At 37.3% G+C, this 27,849-nt stretch overlaps 2 protein-coding genes across 4 annotated transcripts in view; both read right to left on the bottom strand.

The window, feature by feature from the left end:
- The window catches only part of CMYA5 (cardiomyopathy associated 5), a 47,162-nt gene extending 44,739 nt beyond the window's left edge, over window positions 1-2,423 (bottom strand). The window contains exon 1 of the mRNA XM_067315264.1: window positions 2,245-2,423. Coding sequence (XP_067171365.1) covers window positions 2,245-2,423 — 179 coding nt within the window. The remainder of the gene's footprint in view (window positions 1-2,244) is intronic.
- A 4,058-nt stretch (window positions 2,424-6,481) lies between these two features.
- The window catches only part of TENT2 (terminal nucleotidyltransferase 2), a 47,385-nt gene continuing 26,017 nt past the window's right edge, over window positions 6,482-27,849 (bottom strand). For 2 of the 3 annotated variants that reach the window (XM_067316175.1, XM_067316176.1), the window contains exons 11-15: window positions 25,857-25,900; window positions 19,397-19,533; window positions 13,443-13,534; window positions 9,110-9,189; window positions 6,482-7,609 (exon numbers count right to left, since the gene is read on the bottom strand). In XM_067316175.1, coding sequence (XP_067172276.1) covers window positions 7,535-7,609; window positions 9,110-9,189; window positions 13,443-13,534; window positions 19,397-19,533; window positions 25,857-25,900 — 428 coding nt within the window. In that variant the 3' untranslated portion in view covers window positions 6,482-7,534. Of the gene's footprint in view, window positions 7,610-9,109; window positions 9,190-9,552; window positions 9,605-13,442; window positions 13,535-19,396; window positions 19,534-25,856; window positions 25,901-27,849 lie in introns of those variants that run through there. The other variant, XM_067316177.1, reaches the window with a different exon arrangement.

The raw sequence follows: 27,849 nt of genomic DNA, 5'->3' as shown, positions 1-27,849 counted from the left end.
GAAACAGCAAAGCAGCAGGCAGCTCGGAGGTCTTAAAAATAAACCAGTGACATCAGGGTCCAGCACAGACTGTCTTTAGCCAAGTTTAGGTATTGGTCACATCTCCTCTAAGATGTATTTTCAAACCACTGAAGAAATTCTATTCTGCAGTAGGGGCTTTAAAACATGTTTATCAACTAATAATTAAGTTGCAGATGAACGAGCAAATCTTCTGGGCTTGGCCCTGCTATCCTTACTTAGCCAATGCTTCCTCAGAGTTCTGCATGGACAGTAAGCATTGGAGGGGACCTAAAGCTCAATAGCCATGCTGACATTTGCAAAACTTACGTTAAATAAAACTGATTCTTTAACGCTTTAATAAGCTATTTCTGAGCTCTCAGTACTGGTACTGTATCTGTGCCAAAACTAAAAATTTTACATCTTCATTAGACTAATTAAACTAGTCAAAGTTCAATAGTATGGTATAGTTAAATATACTCAGTCACCCCAGAGCATAGCTGTCTAAAAGCCTCTCTAGTAAACTCTGACCTATCTCATTATCAAACTGAGTAAGGGTAGATAATGAACCACACAATACTTAGCAATACTGAGAGCTAAAGGGAACGACTGCTGTGATTTAGTCAAACACCAAATTTAATGTCCTTGAGATGCAAGGCCTGAGCTTGTGTTGCAGAGGCTCCCAGCCAGGAGGTCTGCAGACAGGCCCCGAATAAAAGCCACCCTCCCAGGACTGGCAGCGAGCTAACTGCGACGGTAAGCACACCCTTTAAGGGGGATGTTAAACATTCCTACCTGTGTTTTAAATTTGAATAGTAGTATTTGCTATTTAATTGCAGATGGCATTAAAAATATCCAGTTGATTGACTGTGTTTTAACTGTCTGCAGTGAGTAACTCCTTTCCATTGGCTGCAGTTGGTTTTCTTGTACGGTTATTGTTATACACATGTGCAATTAACCTTTTTAGTTATGTAGTTCATCCTCTGCCAGGATGCAGCTGAAAAGCGAAACATCCCTCAGAAGAAAATTAGCTTTTGCTTTTGGGGGTATCTGCCCATTTCTCTGGAAAACTAGCTTCTTCCTTCTGGCTGCAAGGATGGTTTCCTAGTGTCCTGGCCTCCATTCTCCTTCCCACAGCTCTCAGGATGGTTTAGGATGTGCAGAGAGTCCCACCACCTCTTTTCTGCTCTCTTACGCTTCCAACAAAGATCAGTAAAGCTAGAAAGAGCTTTGCAGTGTGGTATACTCAGAGGGTTGTAAATAAAGAATGGCTCTACAGCACTTAGGTTTTAGGAACTGTATGCCCCAAATTTCTTAAGAAAAACATTAACATTACTGTTTTGGGCTCTTTCTACAGTACCCGCTTAAAACCGATAGGCTTTGCTCAAGATATGGAAGAAATCCTGCAATGTGATACCCCCAGGTGCACTTTCAGGCCTCGCTGTCTCTTCTTGACCCCGGCGCTGTGTGCGTGGCCAAGGGAGCCTGCCTGCACGGATCAGATTGCAGAGGTCCCACACACCACGGAGCCTGATCCTGCCTGGGCACGCTGGAGTGAGCCGACTTCTCTCGCCACGTTTTCCTTGTTGCAGGAATGCAACATTAGGACAACAAACAGTTTCAACGCGAGACTTATTAAAAATCAAAGTGTGTATGATATGTGTATGATATGTGTATGATATTACACATATCCCTCATTCCAGCCCCAAAATCGGCCACGCAAATCCTGATCCTTGGTGGAGAACGTTTAGAGCAAGTTTTTCCTTTCTTGGGAAAGGAGAGGCCAAAGAGGGAGGGACAAGCGGGGAGGACGAAAGGACAGTAGAAGGCACAAATTAAAATGCACCTTTACAATATTTGACCATTTTCTCACTGAGAGGCAACTCCCCAGGGCATTTAAGATCAATACGTGACAAAGAGCCAGCCAGAAAGGGAGGAGCAGAGGGCGACGCCACTGGAGCTGGCACGCCGGAGGCTCTTTAAATAGAAAAGCTTTCAGAGAGCTAAGGGCAGGCAGTTGCTGCACAAAACTTAATTACAGCCGTATTCCTCAGAAACACCCCCATTAACACCACCCACACACGTTAGCAGTTGCGGTCAAAAAGAGGAAAAGGGAAGAGGGAAGGAGGGGGGAAAAAAGGCAGTAAACCCAAACTAGGCCCAAAGGCGAGCGTTCGCCCAGGGCCGCACTTTGCGCCGAAGCCGTCGGCTCGGTCGGAGGCGGCGCGCCTCTCCGGGAGGCCGTACCTGCTAGCCAGCTCCTCTGCCTCCTCGGGATCTGCAGCAGCAGCAGCCGCCGCCGCCGCCTCCTCCTCCTCCTCCTCCTCCTCCGCCTCCTCCTCCTCCGCCTCCTCGTCCTCTAGGACGGAGGAGGCCTCGGAGGCCCCGGCGGCCCCGTCGCGCTCCGCGCCGCGGCAGCCCTCCATGCCGCGCGCAGCTCAGGCCCTCGCCGGAGGTTCCCGCCCGCGGCCCCGCGCCCCCCGCGGCTGCCCGCAGCAGCTCTCATGCCCCGCGGCGCCGCGCCGCGCTCGGGGCAGCCTTTAAATAGCACGCGGCAAAGTTACGCGCCGGGGCGCTGCCGCGACGGCCCTGGGTCCTAGCACCAGCCGGGCGCCTGCGCCGGGGCACCTGCAGCGGCGAGGGCGCTCGACCCCGCGGCCTGCGCGCACGGTGCTCCCGCGTCGCGGCGCAAACGCGGAGTTAGCACGTCCCAAAGCGCGTTGCGGAACCCAGCCCGCCTGCTTAGAAAGGTCGGATAAAGTTACTAGTGGATGAGCCTAGCACGCACCTATTTAATTAATACAGTACTGTAAGAGGCATCAGAGGCACTGTCATTTTTAACGATGTGCGGAGAATGCATTTGAACCCCTAAATTTGCTGAGGCATTCATTCACAGGGCATTTCAAACTTCCTCTCCTCCCCTTCCAGCGGGCTGGAACCAGCATCAATTGGAAGCCAGGACAAACACTATCACTAGCTAGAGTTTACGTTAAGTCACCTCTGTCCTTTATTATTCTCCATTTTCATTCAAAATGCAGTGCTTTTCACAGCATTTGGAAATGGAAACATTTCCAGACTGTACTAACCAAAGAAATCTTTTTTTTTTTTTTTTTTTTTTAATAGCAGAGACACACAGTCAGACTCAGACTATAAATAAAGAACTTCCAAACGTTTTCAGGTATAAATATTGTATACACAGTATAACTCTATTCCCATTTTTCCTTTTTTGAATCTTCAAATAAACGACTGGTTGCAAATCAATCAGCAAACTCACCCTAGAGTTATAAGAATGGAAATACCCAAGCTGGTATTTCCAAATACAAGCTTTCCCTGCAATGCAAAATTAAAATTCTACTGACAAATTTACATGTTGTAAAATATTACCTAAACAGCATGTACAGAAAAAACAACATTTTCCCCCAAGCTACCCACTAAGGCCTATGGTACACAATTTACAAGGCATACTCTATACCAAAACATAACTTCTTAAACAAGTGTCCTGAAAATGGATACTAAAATTAAACTCCAGATTTTATCATGAGCACAGCATCAGGGAACTCAGCACAATGGTGATTTTGCTTTTAAGGTATTCCTTACATATGGAAGACAACAGTATTGCAGTCTTGCCAGAATGCTTATAGAGCATTTATATGTACATTACACAAGTTTTGATTCAATCTTCAACACAAGAGGAAGGTGACAACCCTTTTACCAGGACCCATTCAAGCCATTTTCAGAGCTGGTGTATTTCTCACAACTCAACTTGACCTGTAAGTAGACCAAAATAGCATGCTCTTTTATGCTCTTCTTACAAGCATCATACTCTCTGTGTAATAAATGTAAGAGTGAAAGATGTATATCAGTACATACAAGGATTAACAGATCAACAGGATTCCTAGTGAAAACAAGAACTCTACAAAATATACATGAGAACCCCAAAGCAAGAAGAGCAGCCCATTGAATCAAGAGTGACATTGTCTGATAGACTTATATTTAACACCAAATATACCATGAATTGGGTCCAGAAACCTAAGTTCAAGTAAAGCATTGCTTTTAAATAGGCGTTCAGGGTGCTCTTCACAAAGGCTACTTTAAGTTGACTACAATTCCTCTTGCATCCATTTACTATGGCTGCTGGATAAACATTTCACCCTATTTCTCCCAAATCACCATGTCATCCTTCAGTTTGATTCTCAAAACCATTACACATTGAATTCTTTGTAAAGGATTTCTTAAAAACAACCTCTCATAACATCAAAACACCTTAAGATACACAGACTACATTATGTGTGCTTTATTCAATGCTATTTTTTTCCCCAAGTTGGTTCAAAACACATTTAAGGAGAACCCAGAGCAAGAAAACAGCAAGATAAACTACATTTCACAGTACACAGCCTATGCCAATTTTGGTACTACTGTTAATAAATGGGAGGCTCTTGCTCCCAGAGTCATTTGGTTCTCCCATACAAATCTGAGCCTCTATTAAAAGCATGGCTAGAAGACTAAAGAGAGTTCCTAAAATCCAATATGAGACTTTAGCAAGTTCTGACATCATATAAAGTGAGAAATGACACATGAAACCAATGCCAAAGTTACTAGTCGAAGCTGCTCCTAAAATAACAGAGCTGAATTAAAGCATTTTTCTTCAAGCCAGTGAGAAGCCTCAAAGATGCTGTCATCTTGCACAGACACTGAGACCTTGATCTGCCATGAAAAAACAGACCTTTCGCAGAAGGTCTCCCAAAAGACTATTCCTAAGTCCCCATAGGGAGTACACCAAGGCTTTTATTTTGAAGTAGAGGAGAAGGGGAAAACTTTGCATTAACACTAAGATTTATGATAGCCATTAGTGGATTCCTCACTCTGGATACCTGCCCAGAGTAGATAAAAATCTGGGTCATTAAATCTTCTCTCAACACCTTCAGCCTATGTAGAACCTCCACTCTCATCCCAAAACAATTTATTTTGTGATATTCTATCTGATATTTTCTGTCAAAAGTTACAGCCCACTATGTAACAAGTCTCATTACGTTCACTGGTTGTTGTTCCAGTTGTCTGGCATTTCCACAGAAAGTGCTGCTGCTTTTGTTTGGCTTGAGGGAAGAATACTACAATATGAATTTGGTAAAATTTGCTTTCTGAATCACTCAGGCTGCTCTTTAATATATGCGAACACTGCCACTCTCTGCGCTTTTGCCGGATGAACCACTTGCAAATAGCTACAGAGAGATTATCTTGCATAGGAATATGACAGTACTCTGTGTGGCCACTCAGCTAGACCAAGACACATCACCTTGCATTTGTCATTGGATGGTACCTGCAGCTTAGCTAACACACGGTAAGTTACCGGGGAGTTTTCTGTTGTTAAGACAGGATGCAATGAACACATCTGTCCCCCTACATTCAGGAGAATCATCATCTGGACTATAAATAGAGATTATCAAAAGTACGAGAATGTAAGAACAAAATTGCAATAAGATTCTTTTTAAATGCACAGGCCATTGTAGTTACAGATCTTGGCTTGTATTAAAAGAATCATCGACTTGGTGGGTCTACAGGCCAATTATTATCAAGTTGCAGGAAAATTAGAGAATTTTTTTTGTCTATTTTAAAACAGATGCGAAAAAGCAATTTCAAACATAGCACAATAAAGTGTGGGATATGTTAACTCCTTAGGTGACATTTATTTTTCTTTCTACTGCAAAATTCTCAGATGAAAAGTCTTATGAGACAGACATACATATACAGTCTCATACCTCACATCCAGCTCACTCAAAATGCAATTTTTCCAAGTTTGAACATGTATGTCCCTGCCTAGTTATCTTATTTAGAGAAAATTTTGTAGAGAGAGAGCCACCACCTTTTAAAAGGGCATATTATAAAAATCCATCTAGGGCTTGCAGAACATCTTAGAATCCAGGCATGATTCTGTACTAAAAAACTTTGGTTGCATTTTACATCAAACAGGTAATTTATAAAGTGAATGTTTCACTGAGACCAAGTCTACCACCTTACTAAGAGGAGGGGTAGTGAGGGGGAACATATACATGGAATGAGAACGTTTTTGTGGATTGCCAGAGTCCAATAAACTGTAGAAGGAAGCTGTTTTAAAAAGCAAGCCAAAATATTAGATAAACTAAGCACACACACTTGATTGTGATCAAGTAACCTCACAGTAGGCAAATAGTTTACAGTTTCTAGAACTTCAAATTCAAAAACTTAAATTAAAATTTACAATCTGCACAAGAAAAAAGACATTGCTTGTTATTTTACATTGTTATAAGGGCTTTCAGAATCTCATTAGAAACAGCAGTGGATGAAACTTATCTGTACACAGATGCAGTGCAAAACAGCTGTACAGAAGTTTATGATTTTTAACAAGGACCTTGACCTATACATAGCATTTCCTCTTCTACATAGTTATAGGAAATAGCAAATATTTAGACTATCCAATACAAAATAACATCAAACTAGGAAAAAGAGCTGTATTTTCCATATAAACTTTATTCCACTGGACACCATACAAAATATTAAACTTAAAAAATGAAAATATGAATTTGACATCAATGATAAGTACAGTTTTAACAATGAATTGGTCTTCAATAACAAATACATGAGAGGCACAAACTGTGCTACAGCAGGTCTAAAAGAAGTTCCACAACTTTTTTTTGGAAAAAGCTAAAATTTTCAAGATTACTTATTTAAATTTAATTTACAGTAGCTGACCAATTTACAAATATTTACACAAAATTAAAACAAAAGCCCAGCTTATTGTGTGTGGGGGGGGTGTTTGCAGATATCACTACTACTTCAAATATGTAAAAGAAAGCACTAAAAGGTATCTGAACGACTCTGTGTGAATATGAAGTATTTACATATATTGATTTGTCATTTTTTATTTCAACTTTTTTGTAGTAGATCTGCTGCTTGAAAATTCCAGTTTAGATTACAGTTCCTGGTATCCAGAACACCACCAAATATAATCTAGTTTAATTTTCATAAACTGTTGCTTGTTGTTCCATGTAAAGGGAAATAAAATTGGAAGGTGCCAAGTTGAGCAAAAGTGCATATTGCGTTAAGCAGATGTAAAGCACAGGCTGTCTGTTCATTAAGGAAGTGTGTATTGTGTGCAATGCCTTAAGGATACAGTCAGACTCATACATTGTTTAGCTCTGAATTCCTTTATTTCATGGTTAAATGTGTCTGAATTAATGATTACACAGATTATGGAAACAACAAGTCAATATATTCCAATACTTTCCTTAAAATGGATTTATTCCTGTGGGCTGCTTTTTGAGTCACAACAGTCTCTTCTAGAAGTCAACAATGCAAGCATTTTCAGAAAACATAGCTTTGAATGAACAGCTGTATTAACAAATGTGAATAATAAAATATGCAATCTTTCTTATAAACATTTCCTTAACAAAAGTTTAAAGAGAAAAACACGTCATAAAAAACCATGGGGTAACTGCATCTTGATTTTGATACTGTTCTTTATTTCAGCAGGATCCAATAAGGAGGAAATGAAAGAAGTTGGTTATCTTTTCTGTATGGTTGTTCTTAAAGGTAATATACAGTTCAAGTCTTTCTTGTCTCGTAATATCTGCCAAGACTGGGAAAAAAGTACAAGGTTTTAAAAGGCTAAATCATCATCTTTGCCATTAATACTTAAATACCATTGTAAGCATTAAGCCCCACAGATCCACAAAAAAAAAAAAAAAAAAAAAGGTATTTTCCCCCCCTTGAAAAGATATTTCTTAGGGAGGAACAATCCAAAGATGCACAAAATGCAATGAACCGTTGAGAAATGTATATCCTTTCAAGAAGACAGAGGATTTGTGGAGACTGAGATGTTAACATTCTTTAAGCATTACATTGATATTCTGACTGAAAAATGATTGTCTCAAATTCACACATGTGAAAGCACCTGATATAAGAAGTTATCCTCTGACATTTCCAGAGCTTATAAGTATGTCTTTAAAATAGGTTATTCCCACTTTTTTCTGTATTCTGTCCTGGATTCCAGGACAACTCTGTCTATCTCTTAGGCCATGAACCTGCAAATAATTGCACTGAACCTCCTGTCTTCACGCAGAGCCCATTTTAACCACAATGTGTCATGAAATCCCCTTATGGGAAGAATGATCTCTCAATGGCAATGAGACAAATAGATTCCTTTCCTTAGGGTGTTTAAAAAAAAAAAAAAAAAAAAAAAAAAAAAAAGGTGGTGTGGGGGGGAGAGACAATCATAAGTACTTGTTGTTTTAAGCAACTGTCATTCCTTATGGTTCCTAATAAGGATGAAATGTTTTCAGGGCCATAACATTCTAGCATATACGTTTCCAGATATTTTGAACCAAACTACAGCTAGGACATTTTTTCGGAAAGCCGCATGGCTTTAAAACCATTTTTAATTGAGAACTCTGAAAAGAAAGTTCACTCTGATTTCACAGTGTGTGAGCCCAAACTACTTTGTAGTTGGCTGTAGCAAATACACAAAATCAAATATTTTGTGTAAAGAAGTGTGAACAATTCAGTATTTTATATGCTTAAATGGCTAAATACAAGGTAACTGACTTTTCTGAACAGAACAGCAAAGCAAAAAGTCACTCTTTTCTGACTATATAAAGACAACACCTTAAAACATTTGTTTTAGTGCAAATATCTGGCATTCATTTCCTTTTTGCTGGAAAAAGCAGTATATTTCCAACAAATTATGGGATAGACATATATATACAGCTTTGAAATAATGAATGCAGAAAAAGTTATGATTCTAAAGCTATCAACTATCATTAAAATATCTTCAGGTGTAAAATTTATAATTGTAAGACAAAAGGTTTACTATTTTAGGCACCAATTTCAACTTAAGCCAGATCCTTAGTAGTATACAGACATTAATAAATACTTTTACTACATAATTTCCCCCTCCCCCCCCAATTTTTCAGAATACATTTATACACACACACACACACACACACACACATATATTTATAAAAAACAAAGTATAAAAGCAATCATAACATCAGAAACAGGCAGGTTCACTGACCACCATTTGCACAAATATCTTGAAAACCAAAGTGCCTGGAAAAATTAAATTGGACGCAATTTTTACCTTCATAAATTCATCTTTGATAATGTCAAACTTCTGTTTTTCATGTACAGCTCTAGCTGTGTTTGTCCCATCAAAAGGCTCTGCAAGATCAAACACAAACATTAAAAGCATTAAGAACACTAGCATTAGGCTGTCTTCACTGAGCAAGTAATCAGGCAGAAAAAAAAAGAGGAGTCAACATATCATTACATCCCAAGAGGGTTTTTAGCAGCTGAGTCCACTTTGCTTCTGCATCTCTATGTATACATACTATTCATTCCTCTCCCAAAACCCCCAAACACGCTAATATTATGTAATTCGCAATAAAAAAATCAAACTATTATTTCCAAAGTATGCTATGGCTGTGCTGAATTCATGCATCTGTAATTATTTGTGACTGCTTAATAGTTTGAGATGACCTATTAGAATATGATTTGGCATATTAAAAATGTTTTGAAACTTACTGCACATATCCCCTCTTGGAACTGTCCACTTCAGATTCATGTCATTCAATAGCTTCTCAGTGAAATGCGAAAAGTACAGTAAAATATTTACAACTTTTTACATAAAAAGTATTAACTAGTTATAAAAATATATATTTTATTAGTTAAAATCTGTTCTACATTATCTATGCATAAGTTGACAAATTGAGGCTTTCCTCTTCTGTTTCCAACAAACTAAAAATTTATTTGATGCTTACCAGTTTTTTTGCCAGCACACTTAGTAGTTGGGAACTCTTTTTTTATATTGACAGATTTAAAAGTACTCCTTGCTACTAATATGGTTGCCTACATTACAGTAAATAAACAGATAGTAAAGAATTATGATGCAAAGACTATTCACTACAACGCACTACAAACAGATTTTATCCAGTTTTTTCTTGCCTTACTAAAAAAATGCTTAAATAACATGTGGCATATTTCACCCTGGCAGAATGCATGAATGTCTTTAAGGGCCAGGGAATGACAGAAGTCTTTGCTAAATCAGGTAACATTTATATTTAGTTGGTTATGAATTGCTTTTATTTAGATAGAGACATATGGAGTGACAAACATATTAAACACACATCAGAAGGGATTTTAACATTATGGAGACTGGGACTTCAAATCTGGAAAAAGTTCCATGGCATTGGGCTTTTAATACTGAAAGCTATTTACACTCTCAATCAAGGAGATTGTTCCAAGCAAAAAATGTTGCATTTAGCATATTCCTAGAAGGTTTTTCCTTCCACCTACCTACAAAGTATTTTAATGGATCTTTACAGGTAGATTTATTTTACTCTAGAGTGCATCGTACATTGGAGCACCACGTTGGAGCAGAATACTGGCAATCAAATAATAATAATAATAATAAAAGTATCTAGCCCTCTAAATCTAGTCACATAGTTTGATACAGTGACCTACTGCTACTAAGAATTCCTTATCCTTACCACGTGAAGCAGTAGAGCATTTCTTCTACATTTCTTACATTTGATGTCGACTGTTTCTTTAATGCTAGGATGTTTATGTATTTAATGTTGTATCAAAGAAATACTTTTAAAAAGTAACAAGAGCAAAGCTGTACAGTCTTCTAAAACTGACAGTGGGGAAAAAAAGGCAGTCTTCCTAGCCACAAAAGCTGACTCACATCTTCCCTTTATTCTTCTTGCATATTTACCAACTGTCAAAAGACAAACTCATTCCCTGGAACGCAGCAAGAATAATTTTGCAATCAGCAACTATTTACACCACTAACATTTTCTAAGCATAAAGTCAGTGAGAATCCATCATAAAGTTATTTTGTTCACACAGAATTAAAAGTGAAACAACTTCAACGCTGTGATACTTGAGGGAAGAGGATCGTCTTCCCTAACAAAAATACAAGAAACCATAAAACTTCAAAACTGCAGCAAAACAAGCTCTGAAGAATTATTTTTAGAAAGGAATTTAACTGAATATGTTGATTAAATTCTCACAGAGCTGAAAGATTTATAAATACAGGCATGAATCAGGCACAGCATAGACAGTTTTCACTAAATGACTGTCAATTAATTGTCTTACAGAACTGCCAAGTTCCTAGTTTTTCCAAACTGTGTCTTTTTCAAAAGGACAATATATGATACTATTTGATATAGACAAGAGTTAAACTAAACCAGAACAGTCACTAGCAATTTAGAGCTTCTGACAAGCGATGTTCCCAAACGTTCGCTAAAAGCAGCGTTCTTGGTATCACCATAATGGTAGTAGCTTGCCATATCTTAAAGTAACTGAAAAAAGCACCCATACTACATTCATTTTCAAACAGCAGAAATGCAAGTGAGAATCAGTATTAAGGCACATTAAAAGAAATTAAAACAGAACACAACTTTTTCTTTCAACAAGCTTAAATATAGCACTACATGTAGAATTATGGCAACTTGCAGGCATATTTCTAAGTTTTATCATTATATATTAATTTTTTTTAATAATATGAAATAATTACTGAAACTTTAGTCCATTAAATGGAAAAATCTGACAAAGACTTGGAAACTAGAATATGTCAACATGTTTATGCAATTTTTAAAAGCTTCTCCTCCTCACAATACAGAGAAGTTTATCTACATTATTTTCTGTTAAACTAGTTCACCTTAACAGGTGTTACAGATATGGAGCCTACTTTGAGCTGAAATAGGAAATCTAATTTTTTCCTTCAAAATTATTAATAAAAACTTGATATGTGATGATTAAATCCACTAATAAAGTCTTGAAACACATGGTAACAGGAAGGAATCAGATGTGCCAACTATAGACATTTGCTTCTTCAATAGTACAAATGCAAAATGCACTCTTAAGAAAAAGTTATATGTAATCAAGTACATTTAATACAAATTCTAAAATGTCTAATTTCTGTGCTGAGATTCTATTTTCCAACCAAACTGAAGAAAACACTAACTATTCAGTCACTTTCTAATGTTGAGAGAGAAAGAGAGAGAGAGAGAGAGAGAAAGAAAGAAAGAGAGCAAGCAAGCAAGCCTGAAAGAGCCCCCTGCACCACCCTGGCTCAGCACCACGTGAGAGCAGCAGACACAGCTGCAGAGCATTCCCACCTCCCACAGTCAGCATGGCAATGCCTTGGCAATGTCTGCACTACACTATCCCGATTCATTTCGACTGTGCAGATACTCTTGAATTCTCACATTTCTTGACTCTGCATGCTTGACTTTGCCATCTCAATCTTTTTAACAGCTTTCAGTGTACTTTTCCCTATGACTGGTAGTTGATTTTTTCCAGAAGACAAAGAACAGAAATTCTACCATGTGGCTTTGCACCCTCATCCATATGATTACAGCTAAGTTGGATAGTTGTTCTGTGGAGCAGAGCTAACTTCACCAGCAGGTAATTATTCTCTGCAAAGAGCAGCACTAAGTGTCCTAAGCCACTGGTTCTAATTCTGCTCCCACTCCACCTTGGTTCCTTATCCATGATCTCTTCTCCAACCAATTTCCCTTCACTTGCTGCCTTCTGATTCTCACTTCCCATTCTTATTTGCTTGTGTTAACTATTTCTGGCTTATGCTGTAGTTCCCAGTCCCCTTCCTGCTTTTCTTTTCATTCTCCCCTCTAACATCACAATCCTGCTCTTAGTTTATTATTTTTTCTTTCCCTGGTCCAAGCTTCATCTCCTATGCGTGCAAACTGTTCACTTTCCTTCTCCATGGAGACTCCCCGTGGCAGCCCTAAGACATCAAGGGGACACAAAACAGGTTCCATATATAGTGCTAGTGCCCAGCTACACCAGAGCTAAGATATCTGAGACCTGCAACTCCAAAAGAAAGCCTGGGTTTACCCCTCCAGTTATGGAGAACATCATACAGTTACTGTGGAAACATTCATAAGCCAGTCAAAAATAGTAGCCACAAAGGGATCAACATATGCACAATCAGTCACTGCTAGAACTTGAGATGCCAGAGCATTACTAGAACAAAGAATATTCTTAGAGAGGAATCTGATTATGTGCCCACTGTGTTTTTGCAGAAGCTCAAACTTGGCAAAACTGACGACTATTTTTATAGAACAGCAAAACACACATTACTGTCATAAAGGCCATTCCTTCTCAAAGTCCTGATCCCTGTTCCAAAAGCAACAGGTCAATGAGTCCTCTTGAAGAAAAGGTCAGGAGAACTATTTTTAAACACTATAGAACTTAAAGCTTCCTTCTCAAATGTTTTTAGAGAGACTCTGTTACATAACTGCAAAACAATCTACATTGGTAACACTGTTTTCTACAAAAATGTCACGTGTGCATTATTAAAATACGACTGAGGTAAAGTCCAAGTGACGGATTCAGGTATTTGGAGTCTTAACAGTTAAAAATGATAATGCAGCTTTACATTTTACCTTCCACACAAATAAATTTGTTTCTCCATTCAATACCATCAGGTCTTGGAATAGCTTTGGCCTCACGAACTGAAATCATTTGATGGCTCCAACTAGGGAAAAAGGAAATAGTTTACAGACCTTATAAACTGTTGATTCTGAATGAGTAACATCAGTTTACCTAAAAAAGATGTCAAAGTGCTATGTCATAATCCTGGATAGCACAGTACTTTATAATAATCTGTAAAAGAGTGTAACAGTTTAATCTTCACAATATGAGTAAGGAATGACAGGTAGGAAACAAGAAATGCTTTTCCACAAACACATTTATTTATGAAAACATCTGCAAAACAGAATACCACAGGTGTCCATGAGTAGCATACATTCATGACAATTTTTTCAGAAACCATCGTCAACTTGAATACTGAAACCTGTATTTTTTCTAAATACAAAAGAAATTAGAACTTTGTAAGTCTACCTTTCAGAATTTTCTGTGGGGAGAATGGAAGGTAACGAATTCAAGCAGAGATGAAGTTACATAATGGATTTCATTACAAAGTATTCGATGAGCCAATATAAAGATAGTATGCTTACAGGTCAGCATTCCTGGTGCAAGGAACCTATTAGAAAGCATTCATGCTTTGTATATGCTGAATTTTAGATCCTTTATAGCTGTAGTATCAGTGCAACATACATACGTTTGTAGATAACCTACTTTCTGCGCACAATTTTATAACAGCAAAAACATAGGAAGTGATCTTATCAAAGAGGGAACAACAGTACAGTTCAGAGGGAAATCTTTATGATATATGTGCTTGGCACAGCTATATGTCAAACATAATGGCAACCAAATCAAACCATTCGCAGTTTTATGATCTTAATCAATCCTACACAGCCAGTTCCCAGCTGCTTTTCACTAAACCAGGAAACCACCCTATCAGCAAAAGGCCGGGAAAGCCAACAGCGGGTCACCACCCCCCCCACCATTAGATGAGGACTAGAAATAGGGGGGTAGCGTGCTGCCAGCAGCAATGGTTTTACATACAGCTGATTGGAGCTGCTGACAGTATGGATCTTTTGCCATATTGCAAAGAGAGAGGAACCTGGCTGAGTATAATTAACATTCTGCAGTTACGTAAATATCAACTGTAAATCAAAATACAATCTGTAAATCATCAGTTAAATTTGGAAGAATTCTGTGCTTCTTAGGTCATAGCTCAGCTGTCATAACTCCATAATTCGATGGGGATAAGAGTTTGCACCAGCTAATAATCTGCCCCCACAGATTCTACAAATTAGTTTGGAACCGACTCATGATTAAAGCCACTTATGAAAGTCAGCTGTTTGAATAACTATACTTCCACAGTAGAACATATACATTATTCTTCTACTATTTAAGAATATGAATAGGGTTGGTTTTTTTTTTTTATATTTCAAAAGGTTGCAGGACAGGGCACATGAAGCATACTTTAGGATACCTTGGATTACTTATTCACACAAGTCTGTGTATATTTAGATTTCTTTTGATCTATTCTTTAAAAATCAGTACAGTACAGATGTTGAGGATCATTTCTAGCATTCAAAGATTCAAAGCAAAGAAAACTTTTATTCTAATCCATTACTCTCCCTTTTTTAATTCTCAAAGTAGACTACATTTGCGAGAATTAGAAATATTGTGAAGTACCAAATACTTTGCTGCACATCAAGCCGTCATGTCTTTTTAATAACCTGTCATCAAGTTTAACAAGAAATTAAGATGAATTGCTTAAAAGAAACAAACAAACAAACAAGTGACTCGAGCATTGAAGAAATTTGAACTGCAGCTCCAGAACATTGGTCATGAGCAGAAGCAGCCGACAGTTCACATCCTCTGCTTTGCCTAAAAGCTTAATTTAAGAAATCAGAGAGACCCAGGCCAGTAAGAAGTCATACAACAGATTATTTGATCTACGTTTGGTTAAAACAAGCAGTATTGTTTTCCTGAGCATTCTTATGAGTCCAAATTACTTGCATAAATACCCCCATTAAAACTGGGTACAAATTGCAAATATATTTAATATTTTTATTAAAAAATATGATCACTTTACTACCTGACCAATCCTGCCCTGAAGAGAGCTAAGAGCAACCATATATTTTGTCAAGATAATGCAACTGTTCTATCACATCCAACCAAATACATCTTAATCAGTGAATGATCTTAAACAACTGTTACATAACTTGAAACAACAAATATAAAAGAAGTAGGGTCCCAAATGCCCAAATGATAATCTCTAGTTCCCTAGCAATATCTTCAGGACAGAGAAGCGAGGCCTTGCTTCAAGGTCTCACTTTGTAAAAAGCCAGACAAGCGAAAACCCGCTGCCTTCACTCACAGCTGCACAAGTGAAATCAGACACTCTTACGAGGGCCTGGTAAATATAGGACAAGCTTCCAAATATTTCCTTTTGAGAACACCTCCATACATTCTTATACTTTATCAGATTTGCTGCATAATCAGCAGAGCTCTGATAATGTGAAATACTGAAAGCTAAAGCAGTGCTAAAAGCATGCTTTTAGCCTGCTGAATCACGTGAACTGTTATGCAGACTCTGAGACGTGAACTCTACGGCAGGCTAGTCACACAACCATGCTGGCAAATTGTTTAAGCTTTGCCAGATGTGGTGTCTAAGTCCAACACACGCAACGATTTCCAAATAACATTGCTGATAAGTTATGAAGGGGAGAAAAGTTACTTTTCTATATAGACAGCAAAAAAACCAGAGTAGGAATGTGGGATGGGCACTGGGTAAATACATGGCAATCAATCTCCTCTGAAAGAGCTTACAGTCTAAATAAATGAAGCGGATAAAATAGCAAGAGGTGAAAACACAGCACAAGGAGATAAACTTGTTTAAGGCTGCACAGCATGCAAGGCTCCCGTTTCTCCCTTTGTACCCTACTCATTGGTCCCATCCTGCCATTAAGTATTAATCAGTACATCAAGTAAAATAACATACAGATTTTAATGGAAATACCTACTTGCCTTTGTTAGACTGAGGGGGAAATTTAAAATAACTTATCTCCATCTTCCTGACCAATACATGCAAACAGGTGATCAGTTAAGCATTGCAGGCAGGTAACTTCAATGACTGTCCAAAATGATGATCTTCATACGTTATCTGATCATTCTTGACTACATGCTGTTCTTTCAGCAGAACACATCCTGTGTATCAAACCTTGTAGTTCTGTGTCCTGCTTCATAGATAGGAGTCTACAAAAGTCATCTGTATGAATACTGTAGTAGTATTTTCTTTAGTAATCTTTTTATCAAACACATTACAGTTCAATAGTGAAAGTTCACTGGTACAGTACAGGTCATTTAAATGTGACCTAACTTAATAGTCATGTTATCTGGAATATAAGCTCAAAAATTCTGCACATTAAAAAAAGACACTAGTAAATGTCTTACAGGAAAAGCAAAGAATGATAAAATTATTGATTACAGCAATGAAAATATTCTACACGTTCAGGAGTAAAATACTAGTTTCACAAAAGGCAGAACTAACACAGCCCCGCATTGTGTGTATTTAACTCTCATCCTCATTCCCACCTCTAATAATAATTCTATTCTCCCCAACATGTTTCCATCAGCAACCTCAAAACAAAGATAACGTACACTACGGATAGCTTGGAACTACATTTGTTCTCAGTGGCTGGCTATCAGATGCATGAAAATATTTAAACACCATGTTCTGCCTGCCTTTTCCTGAGCATGGGCACTAATTTGGGTTTCTCTCCTCCATCCAGTTACCAATTTTCCTAAAACTTTAAGGAACTCTATTATCTTCAAGACCTGCACCCTGCTCCTTTCAAACAGGGTTTAAAGTTATCAGGGATACACAGATGGTGATGGTCAAGTAAACAGAACAACTCATTAAGTTTTATTTCCACAGCAAAATTAGCTAAAAATAATATAAGTTGCTGCATTAGGTGTGTCATTTCCTGATATAACTTCTCAGCTATATAACATTCTCAACACAGGAATTTTTATGAATATTTTCTATAGCTTTTTTAAGCATAATATCACTAGTCAAAAGTTTAAATATTTAACAGGTATTTAATGTTGGAAAAACTGGCAAAATGTTCACCACAGTTTGGGTTTTTTTTGAAATATTTTCTTCTCTTGACTTCAGCAACTATCCTATTGTCATTCTCTACTTATCCTAATTTTTCCTCTAGTGGGTTTTCATATCCATGCCCTCAAATATTCATTCGCGTTCCAATCTTCTTTACAGGATCCAAAAGCCTTTTGATTCCCTTTTCTTCTGCTTCTATACCTACACTAAGCCCCTCAATCTTTTCAGCCTTTGTTTTAACCAGAAGCTCCTCCAGCCTCTGAGATTACATTTAGGTAACATCTTTTCCTGAGATGATGATCATTGCTAAAAATAATATTCAGGGATTACCATCAGTTAAAGTAATGATACCACAGTGTTGTCATTTTTCATACTTCCTAGTATATCCTCAATGTTTAACAGCAGAAAAAAAAAAAATCCTTTAAGCAACAGAACACAGAACCCAGCTCCTAACTTGCACAGAAATCTGCTCCTGACTGTATGTTGACAAGCACATGAATGAGGAGAGTCAAATTAGATTTTTTTCCTGGATTTGAACAAGACCTTTCCTGCTAGTTTCCACAGGTGAACCAGAAACTTCTTCCCTCATGGAAAAATATTTACTAAATAGATCACTTCCTGATAGGATGAGATTAACAGCTCGTTATACATATGAGCAGCAAAGGATGTATCTGGTGTCCTATATAAATTAGGAATTGAAGATGTCCTTTCAAGGACCACACAGCAATGTCCTATAATCTATGTGTTTAGCAAACAGCACCTGGACAGCTGAAAAGACAGCAACCCAATGGAAGCTTTTAGAACAAAAGACAATTTTCTTCTCTGCAGAACTTAAAGGAAAGCCCTTTATATGAATCTCTCTTAAGATCAGGTTTAAGCACACACAAAGTGCAATTAGCTCAGGAATTGCCACAGGCCGTATGGATTTAAGTTACAAATTCCACAAGCAGTGCACACCGCAGTGATGTTTGCTTTCAAGAATTTCATGATCATTCATTTATTACACTGAAGTAAAATATGAACATTACAAAAAATGATAATGAATATCATCAGCAGTCATACATTTTGTTCTCCTTCCAGGGAACAGTTATGGTGGACATAAACAAAACAGACAGTAACATGCATGAATCAATGACCTGAACAGCAAAGTCTTTAGACAATCTTTAAGTTTATTTAAATATAACCATCTAATGTTTTATATGCACAAGCAATCTTTGTTAGAGATTCTCAACTGACAATTTGGTAAAATGTTCATAATCTATGGTTTTCTCAGATTCCCTCACAACTTTGTCTATTTCTTTCACAAGAAAGTCCAGATGCCAAGATTAAACTCAGATTCTAGCAAACCAACAGGTTAGTGAACCACCTAGATATGAAACAATCTGTTAGTAAAAATGGCCTATATTCATGTCTGTTATGGTTAAAGTAAGGAGCTGTGTGGTCAATAATCTCCACTGACTTGGGGTGACAGAAAACAACTGCAGCTATTAGGGTTCAAGTAATTCCACATCAGAAGCAATACCTTAAACTAAGAGTAGATCTTTCTTGCACAGGGATATGCAGTTTTAAAACAGCATAATATAAGAAATATTCAGTAATTTTAGAAGGACAGAGCTATCTAACTTTTGGCAGCTATTTTACAGAATAAGCAGCTTGGCTAATCAAAAGACTTTAGACAATACTTTTTATATCAGCATTCCTACTGTCCTCAGTTCCTTTCACTTGTTTCCTCTCTGTCAGAGATCACTTCTGCATTGCTGCTATTCTTTCCTCTTTAAGGGACATAAAACGTTGATGTATCAAACAGAAGAAAGCAAAATTTTACATATTTCGAAATGCTAAGATAAGTTTAATACTTACTCAAATTCTGTGGCATAATATTTGAAGAAGCCTATTAGCAAATCTCCAAGACTTGATCCATTTTTTGAGAGGTAAGGAGGAATGGTACATGGGGCTTGATGAACAAGGTGCAACTGCATAGTAGGATCAAAAGAGTCCTGTCAAAATAAAATTAGAGAGTATATATATACACACACACACAGTTTTAATCTTGGCATGTATTTTTATTTATACAACAACAACAAAAGGCTGCCCGTCATTTGCTTATTAGAAGTTCAAGTACAAATTAAAAGGAAAAAGTTATATTTCTCCTGTGCTGGATACTAGTTACTCCCACTGAGCTCAAGTAGAATCACCTTGCCCAGGACAGCGAGACCACCCCTTACCTTCTGTCTGCTTAAGAATTTTAATGTAGAAGAATCTTGGAAATGAACTTGTGTTTACCTACTAGTAAAACCACATGAGCAGAAGCAGAGTAAGGTAGCCTGCACTGAGCTGGCTGCAGTTGAGCTGAGATAGGGTGTGTGAAGCTAATGCAGGTGTCACTAAGTTTCCATAACTGCAGTACAGAAACACTCACTCCAAAAGGAAGGCCTTACTTCTATCCCACAGCACAGAATTCAATTTGCATGTCAACCCCACTAGCTCTAATACAAACTTGCATCTTCCCACATAATGAGTTCAAAGATTGTGGTAGCACCTCCTCTATCCAAGCTATATGAAAGAATAAAAAGTGAGTTATACAACAGACTGGAATACACAGACCCCACCATTTAAGCTGAAGCATGCTTTTCTTTCAGAAATATTGCAGATTTGGTAAAAAGGAAAATCTGCATTACCAGCATAGAAAGTTCCTTGCTCAAGACTAAGATAACATTGCTTTAAATCTGCTACACTGCTTAAAAATCCATCATATCATTTAGGTTCCTCTGACAGACTGGAGGTACAAGGAAGAGAAGATGTCTTCTGCTGCTAGCTAGGGAAACAGTTTTGAAAAGTTGATAATACCAGGATGCTACATTTTACCACAATGTCTTGTGTATTTTAAGGAAAATAAACCCAAGATGCACAAGAATTTAGGAACCTATTCAGTATCATTAGTGCCCCCCCAACTTTGTTATTTTAAAGAGTAACATCAGGCATGACTCTCTAACTTCATAGTACTAGAATATTACTGAAAACACTACACACTGTAATACTATTTCCATGTTCACACCAGCAATGCTTCCTCTGAGTCAAATGTGGTTAGTGATCAAACTAGTAGGATTTGAAAGTTTGGGACTCTTGTTCTTTTTTGCCAATTCCAGCAAAATTTTCTGGGACCTTGGGCAACACATCTTCCATTAAAAAAGGCCATGTTTCCAGCTGTAAAAACTCCAGGCTTTTGTTCTCATATCATAGAATTTTGTGTATAAGGTATTATAATAGTTACCAGAGCTCAGAATTTAACACCTTACAATCCAGCAGAACATACCAAAAGCATGGAGGGGGACATAAAAAGCAGATACATGGCATACATTTAAAGATCTAAAAGGGGAACAGAAGCTTTCCCTAGATTGTACAGTATATACAATTTTAACCCTAAAGTAAACCAAATGCCTACTGGAGTGAAAGTCACTGCTTGCCCATGCCCACAGGAAGAGGAATGAGAACAAGGGATGCTGACTTCTAACAATAAAAACAGAAGTGCAGCAAAAGTACCGTGACAGATGTCTACTGACACCAAACATTTACTTACTAGTGTTAGTAGACATTTTTGAAAAGGAGAACAAGTTTTCCTTTATGCTTTATATATTCAAATTACTGAAAACTGCTCAGCTGCAAGAAAAATCTGCCACTGTAATGAGGTTAGTATATTGAGCAGCTAAAAAAACTAGACTATGGGTTATTAATTTTCAGAATAATAAATAAGCTATTTTCTTTAGTACTATTACTAACTTAGAGAGGATGTTGCTTTTTCTTAGTAATATGGATGTTAAGTGTGACTTAAACATGGAAACAAGGATCTTGTCTACATTTTATGTTTTTATATATTAATCAATATTAGTTAATTTTTATTAATGTATTAATTTGAATTTGAATAAAGAAAGCAATGAACTAGTAACTGCCGTAACAATGGAAAAGACAATATATCTGCTATTATTGTAATAAAACTTATGGCAAAAAAGAGATGTACCTGCATGCCTGTGCGCGTGTATGCTTAAATACAGAAAAAGGAAAAGACCAACGAAGGACGATTTTATCCAAAGATATTTTATCAATAAGATTTGTTGACAGTTGATACAATACAAAGTTAGGAAAACCTGCAGTTTTATAATCAGAAAACTGTATTTTGAAAATGGTGATTATGATAGAAGTATAGTCCAAATGAAGGCATTTTTCAGCATATTTGGTTTGCCTGTTTCTTCACTGAATTTACAGCTGATCAAAAGTCATGTAAGCACCACTGCGGCAAATCTGAAGGACTCATTTGAGGAGCAGGAAACAGACCACATTCCAAAGATTCCCACTCTTGGTAGAAGAGATGCAATTCCTAAATTTTCTGAAATAGCCTTTTTTTTTTTTTTTTTTAACATTGAGTGTTTCTGATCACCACTTGTAGAGAAGAAAAAGAAAGAAAAAAAGTGTTTTGTCCTTCTGATATACAGCAAATATGCTATGGAGGAAATTGCTATTACCAGATTAGAAAGTTTAACATATAAGACCAAATTAATTATTGCTTTAACCTGAGAAGGGTATGGGGAAGATTTAATGAAAATTTCTGTTGAGATACATCAATAACCTACAATGCAGCCTGTTTAAGGACATTCTTAACAGTGCAATCACTCAGCATCCAGTGAATAAGACATCAGATTGGCCACGGGAAATGTGGGCTCATTTTTCTGCTTTGCCACAGACAATCCATGAAACCTCATTAGTCTCTCCCCGCCTTCATTCACCTATTGTAAAACAGGGATAACAGTTCTTTTCTTCCTGCTAGATAGACTCAAGGAACAATTAGATAAATGGAGCAAGGTACAGATTACAGATAATATACCTAAGGAAGGCTGGTAATGAGAGAGAATTTCAAAGCATCCTTAAAATTAGCTCAGTTTCAAGGAGGCTTTCCCTGCAAAAGTTTTCCCTTCTTAACTTGCTCTAGAAGGCAAGAAACTCGATTTCCTTTAGAACTAGTCCCTCATTTGCTTGCTGTACCTTTGCCTCATAGCATCTTAAGAAACAGAAAAGAAATGCAGGACCTGATTTGGGGGGGGGGGAGGGGAGGGAAATCAATGAGCTGTCCATCATTTCAAAATATTTCAGAAAAAAGGACTGCAAAGGTTTTTTTTCTTTTCTTTTTTTTTTTTTGGCCAGACCTCTCCTCTTTAGTTTGGTTGGCTGGTTTCTCAAGGAAACACTAGCATTCAGCAACATGCATCGTATTCAAGCTACAATAATGCTGACATATTCTCCTTCCCCCTTACACACTGGAAAGGAATACAAGTGTAGATCCAAAAAATCTATACATCAAGATACTCAAACGTAAAATGAGCTTAATTCTGACTGTACAAGATTCTTCCTTCAAAAAAAGTTTATAATAGTAACATCAGCACAGTATTTTGCCTTTTTTGATAGGTATCTGTATTCACATAAACACATGCATATATATTTACAAAAATTACCTTTCTCCAGTCTTACAAGTTAACATTTCACTAGTATTCATCAAAAACAGAAAAAGAAAAAAGTGCAATTCTAAGTGGGGAGCAAATTGCACCTGTCCAAGGACTGACTCCCAATGCTTGAAGTAGCTACAGTAATTTAAGCATCATCCCATCTCCTGCCCCATCCCTTTGCAAGACACCACTGCTTGTGAAACTGAGGCAGCAGAAACAAAAGCATGCTCTTGCTGGAGTCACTTAAGTTCCCAATCCAGAGTACTAGAGTAAACCCACTTCCATCTCGATTTAACTTACGTGCCAGACTGTGACCTGGAAGATGAGAGACTCGGGCATATGTTCCCTTCTGACACCCAGTTACAGCAATGTTTACCTCTGGCAAATATGCAGGCAAAACAACCAGAACAGGCAGTGTCTTAAGCCACTACAGATTCCCCAGGCTCATCTGTCAAAGTCCTAATTTGGAGGTAAGTTCTCTATAAGCTTCAGGACAGACCAAACCATTTTGTGGGCTACTCTAGTCTATGCAGTCAGGCTGGAGAAGAAGGGGCTGCCTGCCAGCCAGGAAGCCCCAGAGCTGGGCTCCCACCTCTGCTGCGCTTCAACGCTCCTGCTAAACTCGTGGCTGCAAGACATCAGCTCTGTGCCAACTGGAGACTCCCCATGGCAACACAGCTCGCGGGTGGGCAGAGCTGGGAGCCTTCCAGGACTTCTCACTCTCACAGATCTGCAAAAGTGATATACTGAAGCAGAGGATCTGCCTTTTGTTTCTTATTCAAGGCATGTATGTCTCTTTTACATTGCACCTGCAATTTAAAACAGGCAGTTTTTCAAAGCCTAGAAGTCTTTTCAAGCTGCAGTTAGAGCTGCAAATTTGATTTTGAAAAAAGCTGATTGTAAGTAGAAAGGTTTTGTCTCAGAAGGGGAGACATAGTATTTATGTGTAGTATTAGAATGGGGACACTGCTTTGATCAGCTACAGCCACAAGTAAAATATACAGTTTCTTAGGACACTGACATTTTCCCAGGCTTTGTAATTATTACTGTAAGCTAGAAGTAAAACCAGAATTGTTCTGGTGTATTTCTTATTTTAAATTTAAAATTTGCTTGCAGTATCAGTATTCAGAAATTATAACTTTTACAGCACTTAATTATATTCTTAACAGAAACAGCAGACCAAAAATATATTTGCAAATTTCTAGCATAATTTAAGTATCTTAATCCATAGCTTTGATTTGGTTTTATAGTAAGCAGGTATAGAGTATATAAAATATTTTTATTTTATTAGTAATCTTAGAATATTTAGTCTGTCCTCCCAAACACAAGATAACTAACACAAATCTATGTTAAAATGAAGTAAAATGTTACTCCTATTGCAGCATTCTAGAAAGCACACAAGAACTTTCAAGTTTTACCACTTTCACAGGGTACAATAAGAACCCTTGCATTTTGTACAAATTCAAAATCTTCAGTTTGCTTTAATCATTTAAACCATTAGTAGTTGTGAAGTACTCTAAAGCATTTACACAGTTCAAGCACAATAAACATAAATGTCTGAATAATTGTAACAAAGATCAGAAACTACTGATTCTTATAGTTGTTTTCTTTAAATCCCATACCACACAAAACTTAAAATACTACAGCATGAGCTTTAGGCAAGTATATTTAGCAAATTTGGTAATTAAAAAAAAACAGATTTAGTTACATGTGCAAGAAATGAAAAACAGTTTCAAATGCTTTTCAGCACTAACAGTGAAGAGATTAGAAGGTGCATAGTACAATAAAAATAAAAAATTTAGCAAAGGTACACATAAACAGGATTACAAAATAGGGATAAAACTGCAATTTACTGTAGTTCGAAGCCTTCTTTTGTATCTTAGTTATCTTAATTATCCAAGATGGCTGACATCCCAGTATTTCTCCCTGATGTACAGTGACATCAACTCTTCCCATTTCAGCATAATAGGAAGTATATGCAAAAAGAAAGAATGGCTTTCAGAGACTAACTCAGCACAATTATCAGCAGTATTAAAAACACACATAGACAAAGAGACCAAATTATAGCAACAATGAATAAGAATAAATTTAAAGTGATACTTGAGAAGAAAGGCTAGGAGGAAGGAACAAGGAATTCCTCTAAGCAAATTATTGCTTAGAACTATTCAGCAATAGCTCCTTTGTCCCAGACAAGTATTTAAGAGGGTAGCTGTTATTTCTAGGTAATCTTCTTTAGATTAAGGATCACTAGTCACAGCCTTGATTCTGCCGAGGATCAAAGAGTACAGACCCATGTAGTTCTTTGGAAATCAACAGAGTATAATCTAGACATAACAGTGAAGTCCGAAAAAGGGATTTTCATGTGCGAACTGAAGCCCAATTTTGTGAGGTTGCAAGAGCCTCTTTAGTAAACATATACCATTAATCTTCTGAATCAAGAAATATCAGCTGGAAGACACAAGCAACTCAACAGCTGTTGGAAGTTATGAAATTCTGATATAGCACAATCAGATGGAAACAACTGTAGTTAATGTACTAAGAAATAACAGTCAGAAAGTTACAGATGACACTGGAACATTTGCAGCCTAGCACAGAGAGAATCTGGTGAATAGCACTAGTTACCAAGTGAGTGTAAAGTTTCCTCATATATAAAAAACTGTTTTCACTAAGCAGCAACCAACCATTTTCACACTCGCACTCAGTGTATCAATGACCATGTTTACAGACTATGCTTAACTTAACCCATTATAGATACTTAAGAATTCATATATTTTAGATAAGCTTCATACACATATATGATGTAGTAATAATTCATAAGAAACACTTACTGGGTAATTTTTTTGGAGGGATGGAAGGATGGGTTCAGGTAGGGCTATAAAAAAAAAGTTTAAAGTTGCTGTGATTCATGTAATTCACAGGAAACAATATCATATCAACTACACCAAAGGGTTGGTCTGAAATTCTGTGTTAGAAACATCTACTCAGAACTTCACTTTCATTCATTTTGTAAAATAAAAGTTATTTCACAAATCTTTCTATCACTACATTTTATCTATGGTAGAATAAGAAGTTAATTCAGTTAAGGAAAGCTATTACTAAGATATTGCTATTTGTAGAAGACAAGAAAAATTCTACAGCAGCTGGATACCACTTGCCTTTTAAAATTCATGTTAATTCAAGGCCACAGGAAACTCACCTAGACTCCCTAAAGAGCAGTCAATCATAGCTTCACATTTGCTCTCTCTCTCTCTCTTTTTTTTTTTTTTTAATATAATCAGACTATATTAGATGATTTTATCACAGCATAGGAAGTCTCCAGATTCTGGATAAATATACATTCTTCAGCTGCAAAGTTCTTTTTTTTAAAATGTTGAGTCTCCAAAAGTAACTTGAACTACAGCTAAAATGCCCAACATATTTAGCAGCCATGGCTAGCAAAATCCCCACTAAAAAAATAGATTTAATCTAATGCTGTTAGCTGGTCTACTAAACAGCAAGCAGGATATAAAGGTCATATACTAATGATACTAATAAATACAAAAGAAACTAAATAATTCATTTTTTATGAAAGTCACGGGCAGGTAAAAAACATTGCATACTAAAAATAACAAGATAAAGAATTATCTCCCAGGTCAGGTGGTGCTACAGATACCCAAAGAGACAGGAAAAAAAAATCCCAAAACATTCACGTCCCACTCACAGCAGCTACAGTACTGTTAGATCACCCCTGGTAGTGAGGTTTCAAGATCACTTCATCAGCATGTTTTTTTAAACAAAATTGGTCTATATCATTCACTGGGAAAACAATAATTACGTTCAACACACAGGACTGACTTGGGATTTAATTCACCCTTGAAACAAGGTCTTACAGGGGAAGAGATGTTCAAGCATCTTTTTTCTACAGGGACGAAAAAAATCAGAACAGGAGAATTCTCAGAATATACTTGGGATATTTTCAAAGAGGATACTATATTAACTAGCAGGACTGCTAAGAATATGATCACAGCTGTTTTAATAATCATTTTATTTTGTTTGTGGGTGTTTGGAAATATGAAAGAGCATCTTATTTCTACAACATCTTGGATATTTTCCAATTCTCTGCTATACTGAAAGAACAGGCAACAAAATCTGAGCAGTATGAGTAATCGAGATATTTCATGTTAATTTCTGGGTCTGCATGATGCATTAAGACGATGGGGTTAAGGGGAAAAGTTACCACTTACCACTAGCGTTTGCCACCTGAGCTTTTCTTTTCCTACTGTACAAGATAACTGGACCTGTTACCTGGAGGAAAGTTCATGCACAAAACAGTGATGCACCTACAAAATAAACTCAAGCCACACTAATCTTAGGTCAAAAAGACTTCCACACTAGTATGATAAGAAAATGGAAACAGATTAAGTAGTACAGGAAAGAAATTTGCCTAATGAAGAGAGATCATATTTAATGTTAAAAGAAAGCTTTTATTTCTGGCTGTTTTCCTGCCCAGTACCATCAACAAAAGCCCTACTAGCAAATTCTATGATTAGGACACAAGCTGCTTTCAGTAGTATCATATACAGGTGGTAGAAGTGAGAAAAAAAGTTGAAACTTGAAGGAATAAAACATTAGGATTCAAACAGCTGGCACCAGATACATGTTCAGAGCCACATTTCTCCAGCCTTTTTAGCAGAAAGGGCTCATGGAGCACAGGTTCAAAACTCCCCACCTCTGGCCTCAGACTGCTGATACTTCATAGGCAGCTGACTGATCACACAGTTCTGCATGAAAAGAATTATTCAAATTTTTTTCTTCCCCAGACAGCTGTGGCAGCTGCCCCGA

Source organism: Apteryx mantelli, chromosome Z (genome assembly GCF_036417845.1).
Source record: "Apteryx mantelli isolate bAptMan1 chromosome Z, bAptMan1.hap1, whole genome shotgun sequence".
NCBI classification, from domain to species: Eukaryota; Metazoa; Chordata; class Aves; order Apterygiformes; family Apterygidae; genus Apteryx; species Apteryx mantelli.
This window is presented reverse-complemented; position numbering and strand designations above follow the sequence as displayed.